The 23,164-nt window shown below is 42.9% G+C and overlaps 1 protein-coding gene across 4 annotated transcripts; it reads right to left on the bottom strand.

Annotated features, from left to right (window-relative positions):
• Nucleotides 1-1,508: 1,508 nt before the first annotated feature.
• Nucleotides 1,509-21,194, bottom strand: sema6d (semaphorin 6D). 4 transcript variants are annotated; one of them, XM_079664212.1, is made up of 20 exons: nt 21,029-21,194; nt 14,539-14,710; nt 13,920-14,031; nt 12,924-12,984; nt 12,660-12,722; nt 12,458-12,559; nt 12,139-12,229; nt 11,784-11,903; nt 11,368-11,456; nt 10,359-10,576; nt 10,120-10,251; nt 9,408-9,563; nt 8,872-9,045; nt 8,383-8,523; nt 8,082-8,159; nt 7,918-7,976; nt 7,282-7,338; nt 6,609-6,791; nt 5,382-5,623; nt 1,509-5,277 (listed from the first exon to the last, which is right to left on the bottom strand). In XM_079664212.1, the coding sequence occupies exons 2-20, from the start codon at nt 14,660-14,662 to the stop codon at nt 4,147-4,149; spliced, it is 3,333 nt and encodes a 1,110-aa protein (XP_079520338.1). In that variant the 5' UTR covers nt 14,663-14,710; nt 21,029-21,194; the 3' UTR covers nt 1,509-4,146. The 4 variants fall into 4 exon arrangements, with proteins under 4 accessions (XP_079520338.1, XP_079520339.1, XP_079520340.1 ...); XM_079664213.1 differs by lacking the exon at nt 7,282-7,338; XM_079664214.1 differs by lacking the exon at nt 6,609-6,791 and having other exon boundaries at nt 21,029-21,190.
• Between the last annotated feature and the right edge of the window lie 1,970 nt (nt 21,195-23,164).

Genomic DNA, 23,164 nt, shown 5'->3' with positions numbered 1-23,164 from the left:
GGCTGTGTTTGATTTTGCCTCCACTAATTCAAAGAGACTATCTGATAAATTGAGAGGATGGGATGTACATCAGAATAGCAAGAGGCGCCTCTTTGTTCTTCCCAATTCCCAACCAAATCACACCCCAACCCCCGTTAGAACACCCAGAGGGGAGAATGTTTCGTGTGTGTGTGTGTGTGTGTGTGTGTGTGTGTGTGTGTGTGTGTGAGCTGGGTTGCTAGGAGGTGCAAGTTTTCAGGAGGTCCTGCTGAAAGCAAATGAAGGAGCACTTGTGTCAACATTCTGACGGCAGCGACGAGCCACAAAGCCTCCTGGCCAAACAGCCAAAGGGCTGCATAACCTCCTGCAGAAGAGCCACGCTCTCAGAGCCCTCCTGCACTTCTGCTTTATGTGTAGCTTCAGTGAGATGAAAACCCTTTTGCTTTTCATCTTATTATTGGACTGCATATGGGTTGTTGACTGGACCTTTTGCGGGAAGTTAGTATTTAGATGCTGAAAAAAAACGATAAGTCAAAAATTGTCTGAAGTATTTATTTTTAAGTCAAGGTTTTTTGTGTTATTTGATAGCAAATATTGAATAAGTGTACAGGAAATGTGAGGAGAAGAGAGACGGGGGATAGCATGCAACATATGTCACCGGGTGGATTCCAAACGAGGATGTTTGTTGGTATGTGGAATGTGTTTGTCGACCACTAAGCGATTGGGACATCCCTTGTTTGTGATGCAAAACAATTTGGACAGATTCATCTGCATTCCTGCTGTCATGTTTTGACAATAAATACTATTTCTATGATCTATTTTCTGCATGATTCTGTTTTTGTTTTAACTTAACACGAAGGCTTATCAGAAGTATAGTACTACAGGATGTCCTAGTCAGTCTTTTTGATAGGGGAATAAGTGGTCGTTCCTCTGATCGAAAACACGTGAAAAAGGGACTCCTTTATCCAACCATCTGTCCTTGATTCCTTGTTGTTGACAGCTAATCTTATCACAAGCCTATCTGTGCGTAACATCACTCAATGGATGTTTATGCTGCTTGCATGGAAATGTATGCAAGTGATAATGTGTGCGTTTTTTCACAGCTCATTGGTGGCTTGGATCTTACCCTGAGCAGTAGTTAGTCCAGATGTTTGTTCTCTAAATGGACATACTGCTTTGGAAACTTTCCCACATGCTATCTGGCGCGGTTGACTCTGTGCTGGCCCCAAACTTCAAAACAACCCAGCTCTAAAAATAACCTGAAGCTCTTAATCATTCTGCAGACTCTTCATGTCTCTGATAGTCAGATCACAGAGATCAGCAAGGACACATTATTACCCGCCCAAGTCATGCATCTCATGGCTTTTAGGCTGAGTTCACAAGGCACTAAACGTCTGATTGTTATCTCTCTGTGACGGCACATCATGATCTCTCACAACAGAAACACATGACAGACTGTAAAATAAGAAGCCGACCTATGAAACCCAACTACGCCATATTCCCTGACTTGAAAACAACCCGGAGACCACTTTTTCTGTGCCATAATGTTTTATTTCAACTATACATGCCGTGTTAAAAAAATCAACAAAAAATATCATGAAACAAAGACCATCATTATTATTTACACATTCACAGTACAACTTTACAACATATCTACAAGCTGAAATACTCTGGAGATCACATGTACAGCTGGCCTTTCATTGCCATGTTGCACAGTATTTAAATCAAAGTTACATGACAACATCCGGTTGATCTGCACATACAGAGCTCAGACTGAAATATAAAGGCTTCAATTTAGATTGCAACAGAAAGACCCATTGCGATGTAAAAGGCAGTTGAGCATGTTTATGTTGAGAGTATGTTTGTGATGTCAGTGGGCACGTGTCAAGTACAAAAAGAGGGCCCAAACACTGGTTAGATGACGGGCAGAGAGTCTTTACATACAATCATCACTTGTAAACAAAATGTGGCTTTGGGCTAAACAGGCAACTGACGCTCGGATAGGATTGCAGAAGTCTCCTAAATAATGTCCCTTAGTCGTGACTACTGGCCAATAGAAATAATTCCTGTCTCTGCAATCCTAGGGAATTACGGATTCTGCGTGACTACCACCCATGCCAACTGTAGGCTTTCATGTGAACACTGTTAATACATTGGCTGTGGGCAGGATGTGCTGCGGTCTAACCAACCTACATCCCACTGTCAAGAAAATACATTCACTGCATGGCACCTCTATGTGCTGGATTAACACCATTCTCTTCAACACCGGTAGTACAGGAGAAAAATCAATTCATACCCTTAATAAATGTTTTTTTGAATGTCCTTTTGTACGACGAGCATTCAAAAGTAGAATGTCGGTCAGTCAATTTATTTTCCACATCACTTCAGTATGGATTTTGTTGTGGTTCTCAAACACATCTATATGATTTTCAAATTGTTTGTATAAAAGTTGATTACAGAGTATATGACAGTAACATACAGAGGACCAATTGACATTGCCAGAATTATTTACTGTAGTAGTTTTGTGAATAAGGCACACAATGCACAGATTCAGGTTCACTTGCCTAAAAATATTTATACTCCTTATTTATAGTATTTCATTATATACAGGATCTTGTCATTCCCAGCATGACTCATTTGGACACATTGGTAATTTTGAGTTGATTGTACACTGACCACTCGCAGGGAAGCTGCACAGGGAACACGGGCTGTAGAACCAGCATGCCGGAGGTGTTACATCCACTTATTGTTCTAGGATCAGTTGAATATACCTTTTAATAGGATTAATGTAGAAGGACATTTTTATTGTTTTTCTATAAGGGGAGACACTTTTACAGAACAGAAGTTCCTTGAAATGCTGAATTCACACTCCATTGTTGTTGGTTTAGTTGTATATGGTAAATTCTTTAAATAACACAGTCAACACATTATAAAGGCAAACCATTTTGTTCAAAGTTCATTTATAGAATGAGATGAGAAATGTATGTTTTTTCTTAATACCATTGCTACATAAAGAAAGGAGTCTCTTGAACCACCAGTATAATTACCAGGGGGCAGTGGAGGTTATGGGAGGATTCAGTCCTGGGGACCAGCATTATTCCCCATGTATCAGATTTAACAGTGCATTTAGTTACTGATAATTGTTGTTCTTTGTCTTTATCTGCAAAATAACCCAAACATACAATGTACTCACGCACAAGCAGATATGCACACCAATAACAAGTGCGATCCCAGTCTTTTTGAGAAGGAAACAAATGCATCAAAGACAAACACCTATGTTTAAAACCAATAGCAGCAAAAATACTTTCCCAAGTTTCCCAGTGACATACAGTGTACTTGTCCCAAGATACACCCAGCATGACCAACTTCGCAATAGAGAGACAAGAAAATGTGTTTTGCCTCTGTTCAGATGGGTTTGAACAAGTCTAAGAGATCATATTATTTGAATCAGGGACTTAGGTCTTAGACTTATGGTCCGTCCTCTGGCATGTGGCACTACTCTTGATAAACAAATGTAGGCCACATTTGTATACTGCCTGTACACCAATCTGCTTTCCAATCAAACAAAACACACACACATTTGTATTTGCACTTCTTTTCTCTGCTTGTTTCAGCTATTAGCGGTCTTACGCAGACTTATGATTTTTGAGTTTCCTCTCCACTGCCCCCAGCCATCTTACTACGAAGGCGTGGCCTACCTCTCCTCTTTGTTTAGTTCACATTAGTGGGAAGACAGTGCTCAAGGGCAGTGACAAATGAGACCAATTCTTCAAGTATTCCACTGTTAACATGGCACCACACGCGTAGGCACCATAGCGGCCCCAGCTGGTGTCCTAAACCTTGTACCAAATATGGAAACAGGCTACACCCAAACCTAGATACAATGGGTAGCAGCAGATTTACTACCATCCACTCTTTGTATCCTGTGGCTATCGTCACAAGGAAGGGAGATGGAGATGTAGGGAGCGAAAATGCCCCATGGAGTATCTTTGGCCACATGTGTGAATTTTCCCTTTTTAGTGTGAGTGAATGTGCATATCTTTTAAAGGGGGAAAACACCTCAAGTCAATACACAAACACTGATAGGGCCTATCCCATCCGTCGCCCCTCAAAGCCCTCGGGGCTCAAAGTCAAGTCCAAGAGCTCACTCAGAAGTGTCTTACTCTTTTAATAACTGTACTTGTTGACCACTCGCATCTGTGGAGTCTGTGGTGGAAACCCATTGGGTTTAGGGGGCACATCTGGCTTTAGCGATGGGGTCCGTTTAAGCCCTGTGCGAGGGAGTGAACCATACCCACTGTAGCTGCCCTGTCGGGGTACAGAGGATTGGTGGGGTGAGTGCATTCCTGCCCCCATCAATCCACCTTGAGAGTCAAGTCTGGAGGGGGGTGTTGGGGGCATGTAACCACCTCTGTTCATACTGTGTTGGCGAGACACAGACACCCCCATGGTTACCCCACTCGGTGAGGTGGATAAGGATTGCCTGTGAGAGGCACTCCGGTGGAGTTGATACCCCCCTCTTTGCCTCTCCAGGGTGCCACCCATGCTCAGGCTGCCCGTTGGTGTTGTTGGTGTGGAGAGCAGGGGCACATCAACCCTCTTGGTGGGGCTGTTCCTAGGGAGGGAGGAGGAGGGAGAGTACAGGGAAGCCTCACGGCTGGGCACCTTGGGGGGTAATTCAGTCAGTTCCTCCATGGGCTCCAGAGTAAGATGTTGCCGTGGACGAGGCCCTGATGCCTCTTGAAGAATGGCCTTGGGGTTGGCCACTGAGTCGTTTAGGTGTTTTAAAAGGTCATTTAGGGTATTTCTGGCATCCACTGACTTTTTCTGTTCCTTCCTACATCCTTTAGAATCTGGGTTTTTCAGCCTCCTTTCAGATGAATGTGGCAAAGTATCATCTCCACTGTCATGGTTGGAATTGTCATGTGTGGCATTGGGCAAGACAACCGCACTAGGGATCTGTGAGTGTCCCAACGCGAGGTGAGGGAGGTTGGAGTTGGAGATGGGAGGAGCAGGAGCAGAAAGAAGGAACTGAGGACTCTTGGCTGATGAGTTGGACTCCTGACGCGGTCCACTTGCCTTTCCAGGAGCCCTCTCCCACTGGTTTGTAATAGGCTGCAGGCTTTTCTGCTGAAGCACAGGGGTGGACTCCGGTGTAGGCAGGGCTGCCAGCTCGGGAGGCTGACATCCGTCCCGCAGGATCATGGTCTTGGTGTCTCCATTAGGTGAATTCAGGTCTTTGCCGTTGCTCAGCAGATTGGTGTACATCTTGGGAGAATCAATGTTGGTCTGGTACTCCTAGGATTGGGAAAATTAAAAACATTACAGTTTTACATCTGGTCCATTATCTCACCTCCACAAAATACTTTAATGTAGCATTGGAGCTGTTTTTATGGCATTACCTTTACAGGGCTGTCAAAGAGGCCATTGAGCTTGATAAAGCTTCCATTAGAGTCGGAGCAGGATGGTGCAGACTCTGCGTCCTTGTGGACATGTCTTGGCTTACGGAGGAATGAGTCTCGGTAGCAGAAAACAAACAGACCAGCAAGGAGAGCACCCATGAGAAAGGCAGCAAACACGCAGGTGATGAGGATGTTCATGTGGACCATCTGGTTGGTCTCACCTGCTTGGATATCCCACACACCTACAAAACATTGACACTTTGTTTAACTCCAGGTGAAAATAATTAAAATGTTTAGTGGAGAATCCCTCCCCATTCAACAGCAGGAATGTGTATGGTTGTGTTCTCAAAACAACATGCACATTTCTGAGTTTCTAATTTTATAGCAAAGTTATTTACACATTCCTATTCATCTAAACCAAAATGAAGAAGAAATATGTTGAGGATTTGAAGAAGCTGTTAGGTACCCACATCCATTTCGGTATCTACAAGAAGCAGTGCTATGTTAGTTCAGAAGGAAAGGCTTAAAGTGTTGTGCCTTTAACCACAGTCCATTATAGGCTTTTTGTCATGCGTTCAACCAACACCAAGGGGATAGAAAGCACTGTCATCTGAGATGGAGATCCAAATCAACCTTTTCGCAAAAGAGATCAACCGACAGGAAGTTGTTCAGTGGAAAGAGATGCAGTGATCATCTCCCAGGATTTGAGATAGCTGCTGCTTTACTGGAAGTTTGTTAGTAACCACAGACATTGAAAAAGTTAGTCATCCACCGTGCGGCCACAAAAGTGATGTGGCAGAGCAGGCCCAGTCAATGATCTACCAGCCAGGGTAAACTGTTACTAGAGCTATAGTTAAACAAATCTATACTAGCAGAGACAGAAGCTAAATCCAAACAAAAGATTGGTGAGTGCGAGGTTTAATGATTAGGAAACTGGGAAAATTATTAATAAGAAAGAAAGAACAAAAGAAAAAATTACAATTTTAAGAAATGAAAACAATATATCATTAAAATATAATGTTGATATCAACATAGAATATGTATGTAAATGTCTATTTAAAAAAGAAATAGGCCTAATTAAACCCTGCCCTATTATCTAATGGCAATACTAATTAGCTGCATGTGTGCTTTTGCGTATGTGAGACTATGTGTAGCTTAGTGAGAGTTGTTGGCAGCTATCAGATCAGACTTATTGCAGTATGTTGGCTGCCTCCCTGCGGGCCTTACCCTCTTGGCCCCCTGGGATAGAGTCTAAAGAATGGGAGGTGGCTGGGTCATCCTGCAGCACAAAGCCTGAGCCGTAGAGCTCTGGATCAGGCCCAGAGCTGGGGCTCTGAGTGGGTATGAGTACTGGGGGGAGTATGGGCCCACTGGGGTGGGCAGTGACTGGCGTTGATGAAAACTCCATGTCTGTGGTGACAAACAAATTGTTAACAAACTTTGCAGACGTGGGTAAAGCATACTGGTATCATCCCAGTAGGCCTGGGCAATGGTTCCTTTTTAAAGTTAATGTTTGACAAAAAAAGGGAAATAACCTTATCACAGTTCACATTTACAATGAAAGTATATTTTTGTTTAGAAAATTTGAAAAGGGAAAAGGAGAGGATACTGAGATTCACTGAGGAGTTGGTACACAACAGTAAGGATGCCAAAGGAGGGTTGAAGGGCATGCAAGTGGAAGGAGTGATTGGGAACAGGAAGTGATGAGTGAAAAAGAGGAAGTGAATCTGTGCTAGAGCACCAATGAATCTGTTGTTTGTGATGATGAACATCAAGCTGGTGACATTATCATTCAGGAGGTAATTGGTAAGAAAAGATGAATGGTGGCAGTTGAGGAAAGACAGGGTTGGAGATGCTGAACTCAAGGAAAGAAACCATTTGAGTAAAAGATCAAACTAACCAGAGGTAGGGTCGCCAAATGATTTGTAATCTGGCGCTGATGTACTGCCCAAAAACGCTAAAAGAATTCAAAAGGACAAGAAATCAGTATAAAGGAATTCAGAAATAAAAACCAAAATCCCTAAAAGACACCAAAAGTGCAGTATATTTGGTTTAATAATAAAGATATAAAGCACCCCACAGTGTCCTTTTCTCACTAGAGTGGAGTCACTGGGGGCCCTCTGGTTCTGATCAATACTGAGGTTCAGCTGGGGTCATGTTCAGTTGGTACAAATAAAGGGACAAGCATTTTACAGTAAAATTGGCAAAGGCATATTTTCTGGCCGTTGGATATTTTAAGAACTCTACCATTTGCACCGGCTGAACATGACCTTTTATTGTACATGTCCATGTTTCTGCCTCACTGGTGGCATAAGTTACAGGTGGCCATGTACTGTATGCAGATGTGTCTGTTAATACTTCACATAGACTTATGTAGGGGCAAGTTACTGGAGTGGTTACTGGTGTGAGTGTGCAAGCTCATGGTGTGTGTGGAGATGAATTTGTGTTTGATCTGCTTGTTTGTGTGTTTGTTTGTGTGTGTTTTTGTTAGAATGTGTCTCAGGATAGAAGCATGGCATGAAGATGAGAATCGTACCATGACAGTCTCCCAGGTGGGTAGTGTTTCCAAATTCAACATCCTGCTCATATCCAGTCCTAAAAGACAGCAAAGAGGAGATTAATTGAAGAGTTGCAAAAGGAATCTTTATAACTAATTGTCCCCTATACATGTGCATTTTATATCACAAGGGCTTGACTCACAGAAAACCAGGCAGTATCCTCTCACAGGCTCCATATGGCTTCCAGCCACAGTAGGGATCCCTTGATGCAATGCAAGACCTGAAGCCATACAAACAAACAACAATCAGTAAGGGGTTTAATCATTCTGGGAAGTGCACTCTAATCATTGGTGACCGACTGAACATTAACCAAAGGCGTAATAAAAAGCTGTAATCATTGCCTTTATGGCAATAACTAAAACACAAAACAAAGTCACAAACCTATGACCATTTGTACAAAGTGCGTTTTGCCTCCCCTACGTGTGTATTCGAACGTCACTTACTTGTGGCACGTAGTATGCCTTTCACAGCGACTCAGGGGAATTCGGATGACACAGCTTGAAAAGGCGACATACAGACTGTGTGCTTCTTTGTCCACGTGCAGCGAGAGGACACGCTTGTCGTCCTCATGGTTAGACAGGCACCTGGGAAGGGAAGAGAGAAACCTGATCAGAGGTTTATCTGATAAGTCCGTGTACTGTTTCAGTCTCAGTAGATTTAATCACTTGTTAGGTGGAAAAGTCAAATAAAGCTTTCTCTCACAGCTTAACAGGATTTTAACCTCTAACACACTGCAGGGTGCATGTTAACATCCAAAAATAAGCAAAAGAAGATATTCAGACTCATGCTGTTCAGGCACAGAAAGCAGACGGACACTGCTATCAGTGCCAGGATGCTTCACTTTAAGAGTTGCTGACTCCTCGGCCAGAAGGGGAAGAGAAAAAGAGAAGAGGGGCAGAAAGAGAGAGGGTGAAAAGTGCAAGTATCCCTACTTGGCCCTGTTGAAGACGTCTATCTCCTCCAGAAGCAGGCTGTCATTCAAAGACATAGAGGAGGTCTTGGCCAAAACCTTGAGAACAACCCCTGACTCGGCCCCGATGAACACCACTGTGTAGTTCTTGTGAGGTCCTGCTTCATTGTCCACAGCCAGTGCTGTCAGTCTGTACCTATACACACAGCAGAGAGGCATGTGTTACTCACAGCAGGGGTTAACACAAACAAGATAGAAGAAGATATGTTGAAGACATTGCTAAAGATCTTATGCAACTCAGTAAATAAAAATACTTCAATATTATAATAAAGAAGAATGGCTAAATTCCCGATTTTATTTTTTATTTTTTTTACCAATCTTTACTTTTTTAGGCAATATATTTAGACAAAGTTCTCAGACGACATTGTGTGAAGGGTTGGCATTAAACAGAAATCCAGTGCCAGAAATGTTGCATATTATGTGAGACATTATATTGGGTTGATTTTAAAAACGAGGTTTCAGAAACATAGTTATAGCTTAATGTATTTCTGTGTTTACCTGACGCGAGTCTTGGTGAACCAAGGCTCATCCCCAAGAGAAGGCACAGCTGTGTCCATGAGGGGGTGGGACTTGATGAACTGCAGGGTATCGTCCGGAAACTCGATGGAGCTCTTTAAGGACGCAGCTGGACCATGACCTGCACAGCACCCGGGTCTAGGATGGAGGGTGCACAAGAAAAGAGGGCAAAAGGTCAAAGATCAGCCTATACGATCACACACCAGGGAGTAATAATAGCGTCTATTGAAATGGATGAAAAGTGCAACGAGAGCTCGGGGGGAGAGGAGCAGGTGCTTATTAGGATCACTAAAAGGCATCAGCTGGAAATATAAAATATGCATATGCATGGTTATCCTCCATTAATGATTTACCAGGGTAATGAGGTGCTTTGTGGACTTTGTGTTTTGGACACAGGGCAGGGCTACACATATATGTGCTGACTGTAAACAGGTTAAATATGCAACGCGTCTAATTATGCCATATTAATTATTCAATCATCAGCAGATGGTGAATGTGTGTACTGGGTCAAAGCTAATAACTAGCTCCCTTACTATAGGAAAATAATTGATTTCATTGGGTTTAACCTGGATAAAGAAGGGTTGAGAAAATGTGAAACAATGTCAGGTGGTAAACAGATGCTGACAACCTGTTTTTCTTTAGTTTAGTTTTGCTTGTTTCTTTTTCTTTTTTTTTTTAAAAGTCTAATTCTTACCGGGGTTTGGGAAGCTTATCCTCTGGAATTGGAGTCCACACAGAATCAGCAGTCTTCTGCTCTTTGAAGCGGCCCGAGAATACTTTCTCTATGTCGTCCATAGAGAAGGCACACACTGCTGACCCAGGGATGCTGTGAATATATAAATACATCAATGTTTATCCACAAATGATTGACATTTTTCTTATTTCTATACATGTTCTGTCTCCAGTTTCTGTCTATTACCAGCCGCTGCTCACCTGTTCATCTGCGTAGTGAACACGCCCACCACCGAGGGAACTCCATTTATGTTGATTATGTCAGTGATGGACTGAAGCACATCGAAATAGAAGAAGGACTCCCCTGGCACCGAGCAATTAAGCCTCGCCTTCACAAAAGATGTCCAGTGCTTCTCAAGCACCCGCTGCGACCCCCCGACATCATTTTTGCAGATTCGAGCCACACGAGAATACACAACCTGCGAAGAGCATGGGTTTAAGAGATTCAGCGGAAGAGGAAGGCAGCTGAGTGAACGTCACTAAAAAACACTTCAACATGCTGAATAATGCATCTCTCCATCCTGGAGCAACTCGGGGTAACGACTTTACAAACACACACACTCGTCTTTAACTTTGTGTGCTGAGATTATTCACCCTGACTGGAGCTAACCAGTCATGCCCCTTCTGGCCCGATGCGGCGCCATGTGAATGTGCGTTGGATTGCACTTATTACCAAGGCTTCAAGTTTAAATGAAGTGTATGAAGCAGTTGGCTTTGGCAGTTTTAATTATTTACCAGCACAAACCTCCATCAAAGGCCAGGTGTCACCCAAGCATTAGTAGGGTTGAAATATTTATTGGCTGGTGGCTTATGTAGGATGCTGGCTTCCTGTTGCCCGGCCAGACCCGCTCAGGATGAGACATGGTCAAATCTAAAGTTGGCCTCTAACACAGAACATCCTAATGCCCTCTGCATGTGTCATCGGTAGAGGCAGACACAGGGCTCACATCTCCGGGAGACAAATCTCCGCACTGTGTAATGGTTTTACATTAGTAGAACATTTCCAGCAAACACTGGCTGCTGACATTTCTCGTGTTTTCTAATGCAATGTACTGTCTTCGCCTGAATGGGCCACATTACAGCTGGGACCATTTGTGGCAAGAACACATGCACGGAGGGAGGTGTAAGCCTTTTTTTGGATAAAGGCCTGCATATGGTCTCTGTATGAAATATATGTAAAGCATTTTAAACGGCAGGTGCACAGTCTTACCTTTCCCAGGTTGCTGTGCTCCACTGCAATCTCTCGGTAGAAAAAGTACACGTAATTCCCATACTCTGCTGCGTGCAGGAAATGAGGTTCTAAGAGGGAGACAGAAGCAGAGAGTTGAAGCGTATTTTTGCACTGTCACCACCACTGAGCAATGTTTGAATATTTCAGGGATTTGTACATGGCTGTATATGACTGGGGGTGACCTAGATTTCCTGGGAGAGAACAGGCCATATCCCCGTGGAGCTTGGCAAGGCAGGAGAGCTCTCTATCATTTCAAAAACTGCTCTGACAGCCCCGTACATACATACACCATGCAAGGGCACCATTGGGCATTTAGCAAGCTGGCAGGTAGACACGTGTATCTCCAAGGGGAAAGAGAGATAGAGATAGAGAGTGAGGAAGAGGCAATCGCTTACCTTTCAGCCATTTGGAGTCATATTTGATGGTCCTCAGGGCCGATCCATCACCCATACTGCGATAGATGACAGCATCACTGGCCTGGAAGTCAGCTACAGTTGCTGAATACAGTTTCCCCTCTTAGGAGACAAAAAAAGCAAGAGGTACAGCCACAAAAAATTAGGACACACTGCTCTACAATGATCTGTTGTTTCTGTTTTCTCTTAAAGAGGCTTGATTAGGTGCGTTGTTATCGCTGCAGGCACAGTTTTATCGTGGTAAAGACAGAGGTGATAATGAGAACGTAAGTAGAAACCCATTAGTTCTTCAGCAAGAGTAAATGTGTGTGTGGGCGAGTGTGTTTTCAACCCTTACCAGCGAAAAGGGCAACGTTAGTTTGCTTGGAGTCAAATGGGCATCGTGCCAATCCATTGATTTCCTCCCCATCAAACTCGAGGTTATCCAGCTGAAGATAACACAACAATCACCCACACATTAAAACCTTTCGTCATGGGACACAGTAAATACCAACATACATGGTAACACTAGCACACACATAAATCAGTCAGTCTAGTCACATGCATTTCAATAAATTGAAACATTATTTTCTTTACCCAAAGTACTTTAAAAGCAATTACACAATACAAGTCCATATTTTTGTGCATGTATGCACCATTGTTCCCTGGATTCTTACCCTGTAGTATCTGCACATGGGGTTGAAGCCGTTGGTACCACAGATGAACACCAAGTCATCGTTTCTGGGAACCAGCACTTTGATGAAGTTGTGGCATTCGTCCTAAAATCAGACACATAACATGGGACAGCATTATTAGAGGAAGCCTTCTTTTCTGCTTACATGTTTATAACACAAAAGGTAAATGTCTTTTTATACGTACTCTGTGTTTTCCCTTGACGGCACACATGTCTCTGTCAGCTTGTCCTGATCGCCATGTTAGCTTCTGTGAAAATCCAACATGGAGCATTAGACACACGCACGGCACACTAAATACACACATACACTCACTCATGCACAAGCTCACACAGTCGTCCCTTTTCCACTCTCTCAATTTTACAACCTGTCCAGTTTGTGATGAATGGCTCTGTATTTTCTATGGAACCCTTTTAGTGTTGGTAGATTGAGAAAACAGCGAGAATCTTACCCTGTAAGGAATGATCTCATTCCTGTAGGATTCTCTCAGACTGACCAGGTACACCTGATCTCTGTGGACAGACAGAAACACAATATTCAGCTCAGCAACACAGCACAATCAATGTTTCTGTTTAAAAACAAATCTAGAGCTTCATAAATACTTATTAACAATATAATAGAGGATAACTCTGATATAATAATATAATTGTTTCTATTTAGTCTCCACTATGAGAAAAACAATTCTGAATGGTTCTTTGTCATTAGAGGTTCTCATTTCCTGTGAACTATGTTTTCCCTCATCTTGTGCCAGGAAACAACATTATGCTTTGCAGTAATATACAATCTGAAGGAAATGGGTTTAAACCAATTTCTGAAAAATAATGACACAAAAATATAGCTAATTCAGATGTCGGTACTATTTGAAGAACAACGAGGTTGTTGCATAGTTGATTCATGGTGAATTATGTTGTTTTATGCAACCGGCTTTTATATTAAAAACACCCTGAATGACCTCTTGGCTAGAACATTTTACATGACAACCACATTTAAAACCGTAGAGAACATCTTGTTTAATTTTTTTGCCAAAACATGTGAATAGCCCAAAGTGGCCAAAAGAGGATCCACCTGACGACACACACTGATACATGTGGAATTGATTACAGGGGCTGCAGAGGTGGGAGTTTTATACGGTAGATGTCGAGCAGATTTCCTGCTACATTATTGGTGCTGGCGGTCAGACTAATCCCAGTGCCCATAAATACCAAAAAGACATGTAAAGATGCCAAGAAACCCTGACAGAGCGTTAGGTCGGCATGATAGACGCCTTTCTCGGATCAATGCGGGCCATATACATCAAATACCAGCCTAGAAGCTGCAGATCCAATAACACTAAGAGCTTTTCCCCCTCCTTATGCCACTGTTTACCTGCCATGGACTAACTGAGTATATTGGTGTGGGGGATGTGTGGAAGAGAAGGAGAGAGAGTGTGTATGTGTGTTGAGTTTACCTGCCAGCGATGAACAGAGTGTCCTGAATCTTGGTCATCAGCTGAAAGTCAAGGCGATGCTGTGACTCGTTGCCAGAGGGCCGGCCTCTGAACACAGGGTATCTCCGTGCAACTGTGAAAACATCAAACATTCACACAAAGTGTTAATGGGAAACTTAAGGTATAAGAACAGGCACTCTTGCAGGGATATACAACACTCATCTCTTGCTACATTTAACAATACAGTGTAGAAAGAAATATGCTGTGTGTTTGCTTTAAGTCTTACAGCAGTTAAGGTTATGGGATGGTACAGTTTATTCCGTGTGTCGTGTTTTGTTTGTGCGAGAGAGCATGGCTGCCTATGTCAGCACATTTCTCTGTTCTTCCAGTACATCACAGAGATGTAAATGGAATCCACTTGATGCGACTGACCATAGAGCAGATTGATTTTATAACTGAGAAAATGGCATGCCTGTGTCTGAACTGCTGACACATGTAGAAGGAGGAGGCTGTCTGCATTTGTCTTTTATACATGTGCGGCTAGAGTGAGAAAAGTGTACATCACAATAGTTGTTGACTTCTTCAGTGATGTAATTTGTACCCTCATCTCTGCTGAGCTCATTTGTGGGCTTGTACTCACAGTGTGCGTCAACGACATCAAGGGGTACGTTGTCCTCGGGGAAGCTGACGGCGAGGATAGCGCGTGAGGCTGTCAGTAGCAGCAGCAGCAGCTCACTGAGCAGAAGCACAGCTCTCTGGCCCATGGCTGCTCACAGACGACACTTCCTGTTTCACTGTGGTGGAGATGTTACCTGGAAACACACAGAATGCTTTGGTTGAATGACTTTTAAAACCTCCTGTTATATTTATCGTTCTGATGCAATCTGTAGTCTTATGAGCCAAATTCTAAACCTTCTTTTAAATCATGAATGGTAAGAATTTCCGCTGTGATGTTTTAGTTTTCTAGTCCATACCGACTAGGTCAGTGAAATTGAAACATAAGGCGCACATCATGCCCTCTTGTGCTTATTGATGACTGAGCTCTCAGTGGCAGTGCTTGGCGTTTCCCCTATACCTCTCTCTGCATCTGCTGTCTAAGGGAAGGTCAGCCAAGTGACCGGTGGGGTGTCTCCGTGTGTGTTGGAGGCAGCGGAAGTCCACTCTGTTAGAACCGTGGTGGGCATGCTGTCTCAGTACATCTGTGCTCAGATTGGTTTTTCCAGAGCCAGGCTCCAAACTAATCAGCACAACTTCATCACCATTACTAGTGTACCCTCTGCACTGACCTTAGCTGCCTTCTATTAGCGCTCTGTTGGATGTTATTTCTCCAGCCTTTCTTCAGGACAGGTGCGCTTTATTGCAGTGCAGTGATTAACTCATCTTTGTCTCAGGAGGATCAAGTCATGTACAGTTTTTTTGACAAAGTCGTTTTTGTGGATAATAGTTTGTACCACATCTAATTGTAGACATGATACACCATCAACTACATTGGTCATATTTCATTGTGGGAGTGGCAGGAGTTTAGTGTGTATGTTGGTGCGTGGAGTAGTGCTTTGGAGACAGACTGTGTCTGTGCATATTAATGATCGGTGTGCATTCAAATATTTATAAGGCAAACAAATTATTCATGCAGGCAAAGCCTGAACGGATATAAACAATTTACCAGGAGACGTCATACAGGCAGAGGGATGGATTAGCTGGGAGCACACTGGGACACACACACACACACACACACACACGGCTGCACATACATAATCACGCTTTCAAATGGTGTAATGCAAAGACTGATGCATGTGCATGCACACACACAAGCACACAGAGTATTGACTCATTTTTCAATTAGCCCCAAAGCACACCTGCTCCGGGGCTGTCTTTGGGCCTGGCCTGCCAAGCCATTAGTGCTCTGATTGATCCACACAGGAAGCATGGCAGATCAGCAGCCTGCAGAGGCAATCTATGGACTCTACCACATCACTGTAGCTTTGTGGGAACTTTGTTATCTGCAATCTGGCCACTTTCATCTTGTAATTGCCTAGAAATCTTGGAAAGACATTTTAAAAAGCAAAAACGCTAAATTAACCGTTATAGACATGGTTGCTAAGTAGAAAAGTGGGCACAATGAGGTGTTAACCTGTAAGCAACAATACACATACCCGTACATCAGCACGTCAGCTTTCTGTAAGTATATATTATATATAAGTGGATTGCATAATACACAAATAGGTTGGACAGCCCTAAAGCATTCATGTATATATACAAAGCTCACAGACGGTTTTTAAGGCACTAATAATTCAATTACAGTTCCTGTACGTTGTCACATAAAAGGATGGAAGCGGTGGGGATAGAAACAAAGTATTTCCGGCATCTTTTTTTTCATCAACGATGTTTAATCATAGCCATTCAGCGCTCTGTGGGATACTGGGGCCTTTAACGGTTCAATGTCATTATTATTAGGTAATGCAAGGCCTGGACAACTGAGGGCCCTCTTACTAGAAAAGTCCCCAATGACTCTGGGGCATTCATTATACTCTAATCTACATGCAAATGCATCTCTGGACACAAACGATCCTGAGATCTATGCACACAGGCTCCCAGATCTATACAGAGAACAAGTGTCAGCAACTTAATCTAAACGAAAAATGATGACACTGCTCTTCAAAGAGAGACAGTGGTGTTCCTCGAAAGTGTTTCAGATACTCTCACTCCACGAAATGAGTGTATCTATTTGCCCAACAAATACATTGCTGACTTTCTAGGTCATGGCAATGAAAGGAATAGATACCAATTTCACAACAATAAAAAAGGGGAGGTATGAATGGTAAATAAACCAGGCTCCACATTGAAATTCTATGGTGCTATCATACAGCATAAGCACACCACTTTTTTCCGCCATTCTCTCTAACTAAACAATTCAAGAGAAACACACTCCTACGAGAGGCAGAAGCCCAGCTTAGATCCCCCATGATTCCTTGCATGGTAACAGCCACACTGCGGAGGCTTCCCTCAGAAACTTTAATGTAAAACAGAAACGGGAGACATCCAGAGGTCAGCGATCTAAAATTACTTCTCAATCTCTAGTGAGCCCAGCGTGTTTTCTATTGACTATTTATTTGCGCTCTCCGGTTCCTGCCCTCTAGTGTGTGTGTGTGTGTGTGTGTGTGTGTGTGTGTGTGTGTGTGTGTGTGTGTGTGTGTGTGTGTGTGTGTGTGTGTGTGTGTGTGTGTGTGTGTGTGTGTGTGTGTGTGTGTGTGTGTGTGTGTGCGCATGCATATAGGCCTCAACAAGCCTAGAGATGCTGGGCTTGTCACGCAACTCAGTGCCATTCAGCCTGGCCTCACTCTACCTCTGTTATTACAGGCTTTTCAATGTCCTCCAACCACGCACTTTCCCTGCTGATGTTGTTGGCTCAGACCCATGGTGTTAAACACAGAAGGGGGATGGTGGATTGCTATTTGTACTGATGTAGGGTGCAGGGGTCTGTAGCCCAAATCAAGTAGTTACAGCTACAGATTTAGGGTTCCAAGCTTAAAATGACAGATTAACACATGTTCTCCTTTTTAGCTCTTCTTTCACTGGCCAATGTCAGCCCTAACCTCTCCCCCACTGCAACACTGAATGGGTGTATTTTTGAAGGGAAGTCCTATTGAGAGGAATTGGGGCTAATAAAAAGAAGACAAACAACAGTGGTGCGTGAGCTTGCGTAAATTGCGTGTGAGTGTGATGGGTGGATGTAATCCCAACACAACAATGGCGACTGCCGCTTGAGGCTGCTTGGCTTGTCATCTCGCACCAAACTGATCTGTAAACCTAACAGCCCAGGATATCAAATGGCCCAGGAGTTTAGTTTCAGGCATTTCACTCCTCACACTTGGTGTGTATGCCCTTAATGCGTGTGTAAGCATGCAAGACTGTTCAAAACTGGATATATTCCATAACACTGTTACCTCTACTCTAAACTATGGGGAAACAAATAAAGATTGATTTCATTTTTTTATCCGCAGGTCATTTTCTCAATTAATTAATCATTTCAATCAAAACCTCAAAGATATTCACTTGATATCAAATGAGAACAGCATGACAAAACGAAATAAAAATGATTACTACTCCGTTTCCCACTTCAGTAATAATTACCCCTAATCGCGTGCTATTTACCTAAGGATCACTTGTGAGGGGCTTGGTTGGACTTGTTGCTTCAAATAATTGGCAGAAGGAGAAGGCTGTGCCATCCTAAACTGTGCTTCCCTCCCTTTATTCTCTACCTTGACGAGAGGAGGAGTGAAACAGGAGAACGGTTGTTCTCAGCAGTAGTTCTGCTATAGTAGATCACAAAAGGGGCTGAGCTGCAGGTGTGACCAGGAAACAAAGGGGGCTTTGGGCAAGTCAACACAATAGGGCCCCACCCCCGGTCAGTGGACCTACATTCAGGAGAGCTGTTGTGGGGCTCCTAAAAGGGGGTTCTGAAGGGAACAAACTATATAAACACATTGACTCCAAATGCTGCAAACAGGGTCAAACTTTTATCACTCGGCTAATTCAGCATTGGACAATCTGGTTTACAAGCAGCAGTTTGGGGCAATTTAGGCATATGGTGTAAAGGGTTAACACTGATCACTGTATGGTTGAATGACGGTTGTTCCGGGGTTACAGGCGGCTGTAGTGGAGGTTAACGGTGATCGTTCTGGTCGCTGAGTTCCGACCCCGTGGCCAGTGAGGTGGAGTGAGACACAGCAGCCAGCTGTGTTGATGACTGAACCCACCACTGGTTCTGATGTTTGGCCCAACCAAAGTGTGTGGTTCCTGCCAATATCAAGTAGTTTCAATAACTCAGCTGGGGCTCTTTTTTCTCTCTTTGTGACTGAGCTCTGACACTCACGGAGAGTTTCAGGGAAATGAACACATCTGGTGTAAGTTTAAACCGATCTGCTCTGTGTTTAATTCTGTAAAGGGACTGCACTGGCTTGAGAGAAAAGCATCCAATATTTTTGACAACAGACATACTAAACATTGAATATGAATGTGCTGTTTTTGTGATAAATGTAGCACACCAGATTAGTATAGTGACAACTTCAGTAAAAGCCCTTTAGTTGGTCTTCTTTTGCTCATCACTGCATTTGGCCATTTTTACCTATACAATGAGACAAAGCAGAACAATTCCTACATTTACCCGTACCTACTCACAGTTACATGTTTTCTCCTGAACCAAGCTAACCGTCCCAATTATCTCCCTCTTTCTATTATTTTTCTTCTGTTTCTCTTCTTTTATTCGCTGGTAATTTTTCAAGTTTTGCGTGGGGATCTTCCGCTCCTCTTTTACGCACACAATCCACGCATCAGCCCGGACTCTAATTCAAGCATTGTCCACACTGGGTGAAGGCATTCAAGTTTTACCCGTGGTAAATCTATTCAGATCCCTTTAGCCCACATGTAGGACTAATACAAAAGACAACAAAGACGCGGGGGACAGCGGTGGACTGACAACTGTGATGGGGCTGCGTTTAACTGCCTCCATGGCACTTAATGCATGCACAGGGCTGGGCTCCCGTGCTGTTCTGCCTCCAAAAAAGGTTACCATCGCTTCTCCAATGTTTAATCCACTATAAGGACACTACAATACAATTGGGGATACATTTAATAGATGTATGGTGGGTGTACGGCCAACAACATTCAACTCCGATTGCCCGTACTACTCGCCTTTATTGTTTAATATCGTGTTGCCATCATGCAACGTCCAATCATGTGCAGGCTACCTTTATTCTAAGTTGATTTTAGTGATTTAAAACCTTCCGGAAACACTTTAATTAATCTATTTTACCTTTTAATACAATTGGGGGAAATTCACATAAGAAGAGACGAGCTATTGTGGTTGAAATTAAAGCAGAAATACGGACACTTATCTACGCGATTGGTCTGTTAAAGACCAACATTGGCGTGGCTCTGATTTTACTCTCGGTAAATCGTTATCTATGTTTGCATCTCTATTTTAATCTTGGGTGTGTTGTACTTTGAAATCCAAGCACTTGACTCTCTTATATAATTTCTTTTTTCACAAAGTAGCTCTCTGGGTATCATAGGCGTCTGTAGTGATGTGTCCTTAATTAAATCCAAGGTCCACCTTAATAATAAACACAAAGTGTTCTGTAGATAAAATACACTATATCAATAATTAAAAATATTCGAGGACCTACCTTGTGTGTATTAATGCACTCATGCATGGGGCAATCCGACTGAATGTCATATTCCTTTGGTAATCCATTTAAGAGAAAACACCCAGTGTGCAATATTCCTGTAATTTTAAGCTCCAACCGGACCCCACTTTCCTCTCTTTATTTTTATCCAGTTGCGCACCGATTTTGGCTCCGCTGGCCACATATAAGCATTTCGCCTGCCTGCTCTGTCCCCCTGCGCTCTGATGACTGATCTTCAAAGCTCTGCCACGACCACACAGCCCCCTCCCTCATACAGCGATACACCAGCCCCCTTGCACTACTATTAACTTTGGAAACCAGAGGGAAAAGACATAAACATTAACGACGCGCGATCCTTACACCGCGCACTGACTTCATGTACGATCATTGATTTAATGTTGATTCAAGATAATAGAGGGCGTGTGGACTGACTGCGAGCGTGATATCGCCCAAATCCACGGGAATAAAAAAAACCTATGTTGTGCTTGTTTATTGTTTTAGCATTAACACATTTCATTTAGTTTTAGATTAACCAGTTAGATGTATGGGTTAATAACTATGCGCGTATATAACTCTTATTACCAATCGGACCGCCTTAAGTGGAAGAGTAAACTGTACCAACAATAAAGAGGTGACTTTAGGTATGGTCAGCCCTCTGTTCCACCGCTTTATGGAGTTGGAAAGACGCTTCCGAGCAGGACACATAAACGTGTCGCGGAAGGAATTCATTAATAATAAATTGGATTGAAGCGTGAGTAAAAACAGTCTGGACCCGAACTATTTCTGTCCAGCAAGCATCAGTTTTGCACAGCGGCATAGCGACGTGGTCAGGAGAAATATTTTGTATCCCAGCAAATACTCCTCTCTAGTTTTCCTCTTGACTTTCTCTTTGTAATGCTTCGCAACAAAGTAGGCCATATCCAAGTATAGCGGCAATAAACTCACCTCATCTGCATTGCTTATTTTGTATCCTTTTATCTTGCTGTAATCCAGAAAATAATGATTATGCGCGTCGTAGTGAATCAACTTCTCCTGGTTGAGAGAAAAACAAACTAATGCACGGCAAATGGTGTAATTCGACCCGTGTTAAGTCAATCCATCCAGAGAGAGATCTGCAGCCTACCAATGAGCGGCGCTCCTGCTCCGGTCCCTCCCCTCACCACATCCATCTCTCCTCAGTTGGTTTGGGCTTCTCTGCTCTGGCTTCCTTCCTTTCTTTCCTAGAGCTCGGAGAGAAAGAAAAAGCGACCCCCTCCCTCCCAGTTCTCCTCCTGTGTGACCCCGTATTGCCCCCCCACTTCTCTTAAACCCCATCCCCCAACTCAAAGTCAGCAAGAGCGCCTAGTAAAAATCATTTCAGCTGAGTTGTGGCTGCTTAGTAAAACACAGCTTTAGAAATGTTTGGATTTAAGAGGGAGATGGCTAAAGCACAAATCTCCCTCTACTACCACAACACATCATGCAATTTATTATTCGAGCCCGTTAAAAGTGGAGATATACAGCTATAAAATCAACAGTTGAAGTCAGAGTTTAACATTCATGTCTCATAAATGCAAACATTATATATTCTAGAGAAATGTTTGGCCACAATATTATTTCTAATATTCACATTTTAACTAAATGCATACCAGAGTGTTGTTTTTAGGTAAAACAAATAATGTTACTTTATTGAAAACACTATTGTATACTATAAAAACAATGCATCTAGGAATATAAAATGAAGCTTTTCTTCCTAGTTTGGGCTTCGCCTATACATAAACATTAGGTAGTAGTCTACATGTGTATGTAAACATTAGGGTGAGTGCATGTTACCGTATGCATGTGAAGCTGAAACGTGTCAGGTCATTCCAACAGGTCTGCAGGGAGGAACAATGGAGGCCCATTTGCACCCCATTAGAAAAGCAGGTTAGCAGATGTATGAGAATATGTCCCAAGAAAACACACACACACACACACACACACACACACACACACACACACACACACACATACACACACACACACACACACACACACACACACAAACACACACACACACACACACACACACACACACACACACACACACACACACACACACACACACACACACACACACACACACACACACACACACACACACACACACACACTCCCGACAGCCCCCATTATGAGCTGAGAAAGTGGGATCTGCATCTCAATACTTGCACAGGAAACACTAGTTTGCACTGCTGATCTTCCTGATCCCGGTTTGGCACTTCTTGCATGTCTTTGTCCCCGCTTGTCCCCACTGGTCCCACCCTCTTCCTCTTTTTTTTTTGGAGGGGGTTAGGCTAATAGTACTCAGTATCCAATCTCTTCATTTGACAGCACTTTGCTTTTCTACAGGTCCTCTGTAGTCTCCAGTTTTACTCCAGTCACACCATCAGCTATCTGATCTGATTTTGAGCCGGTCTATAGTTTATCAGTCATTTATGAGACTTTTGGTCTTTTCTTCAGGTCTCATGCTTCAATCTCACCAGTCAATGTTTCTGTCAATTCTAGGTTAATCCCATGTGATGTCCCTGTATCCCCTGAGTACTGAATCAGCACGAGCATCTGTTATGGTGGGAAATGGGAAAGGGGGAAGATGGATAGATCAATGTGTCAAAGGTTTGCGCCAACGCAGGCACTGAGTTTCAGGACGGGTGAACACGTATATGGATCTATGGGCGTGTGGTGATTGGTGGGCGTATCGATTGGTCATTTTGTCCAGTGAATTGACAGTTTTATCATGGGCATAACTGTAAGGTGACATCGTTGCAGTAAGTTTTAATGGGTTTTGTTGCACTGTTGTTGGCTTTGACAATTCTTAATTTGCTTGGTTTAATTATATTTCTACTAACATAAATTGTCATTGACCCAAGGTTAAAAGGTAAAAGGATAATCATCCTTCTACTGTAGTTTTTCTTACTCAGGACATTCGAAAATATTACATTTTATTTTGTAATGATGACTAATTAGGAAGAAAAAAAAATGGAACACTGATCGGCTGAGGCAGTATTTGGATTACTGCAAAAAAAACATAGTTTTTAAATCCTTTTACAAAATAATTCTGTATAA

The sequence above is a fragment of the Notothenia rossii genome (genome assembly GCF_949606895.1).
Source record: "Notothenia rossii genome assembly, chromosome: 2".
Classification (NCBI taxonomy): Eukaryota; Metazoa; Chordata; class Actinopteri; order Perciformes; family Nototheniidae; genus Notothenia; species Notothenia rossii.
Note: the sequence above shows the minus strand (reverse complement) of the source record. Positions and strands in the feature narration are given on the sequence as shown.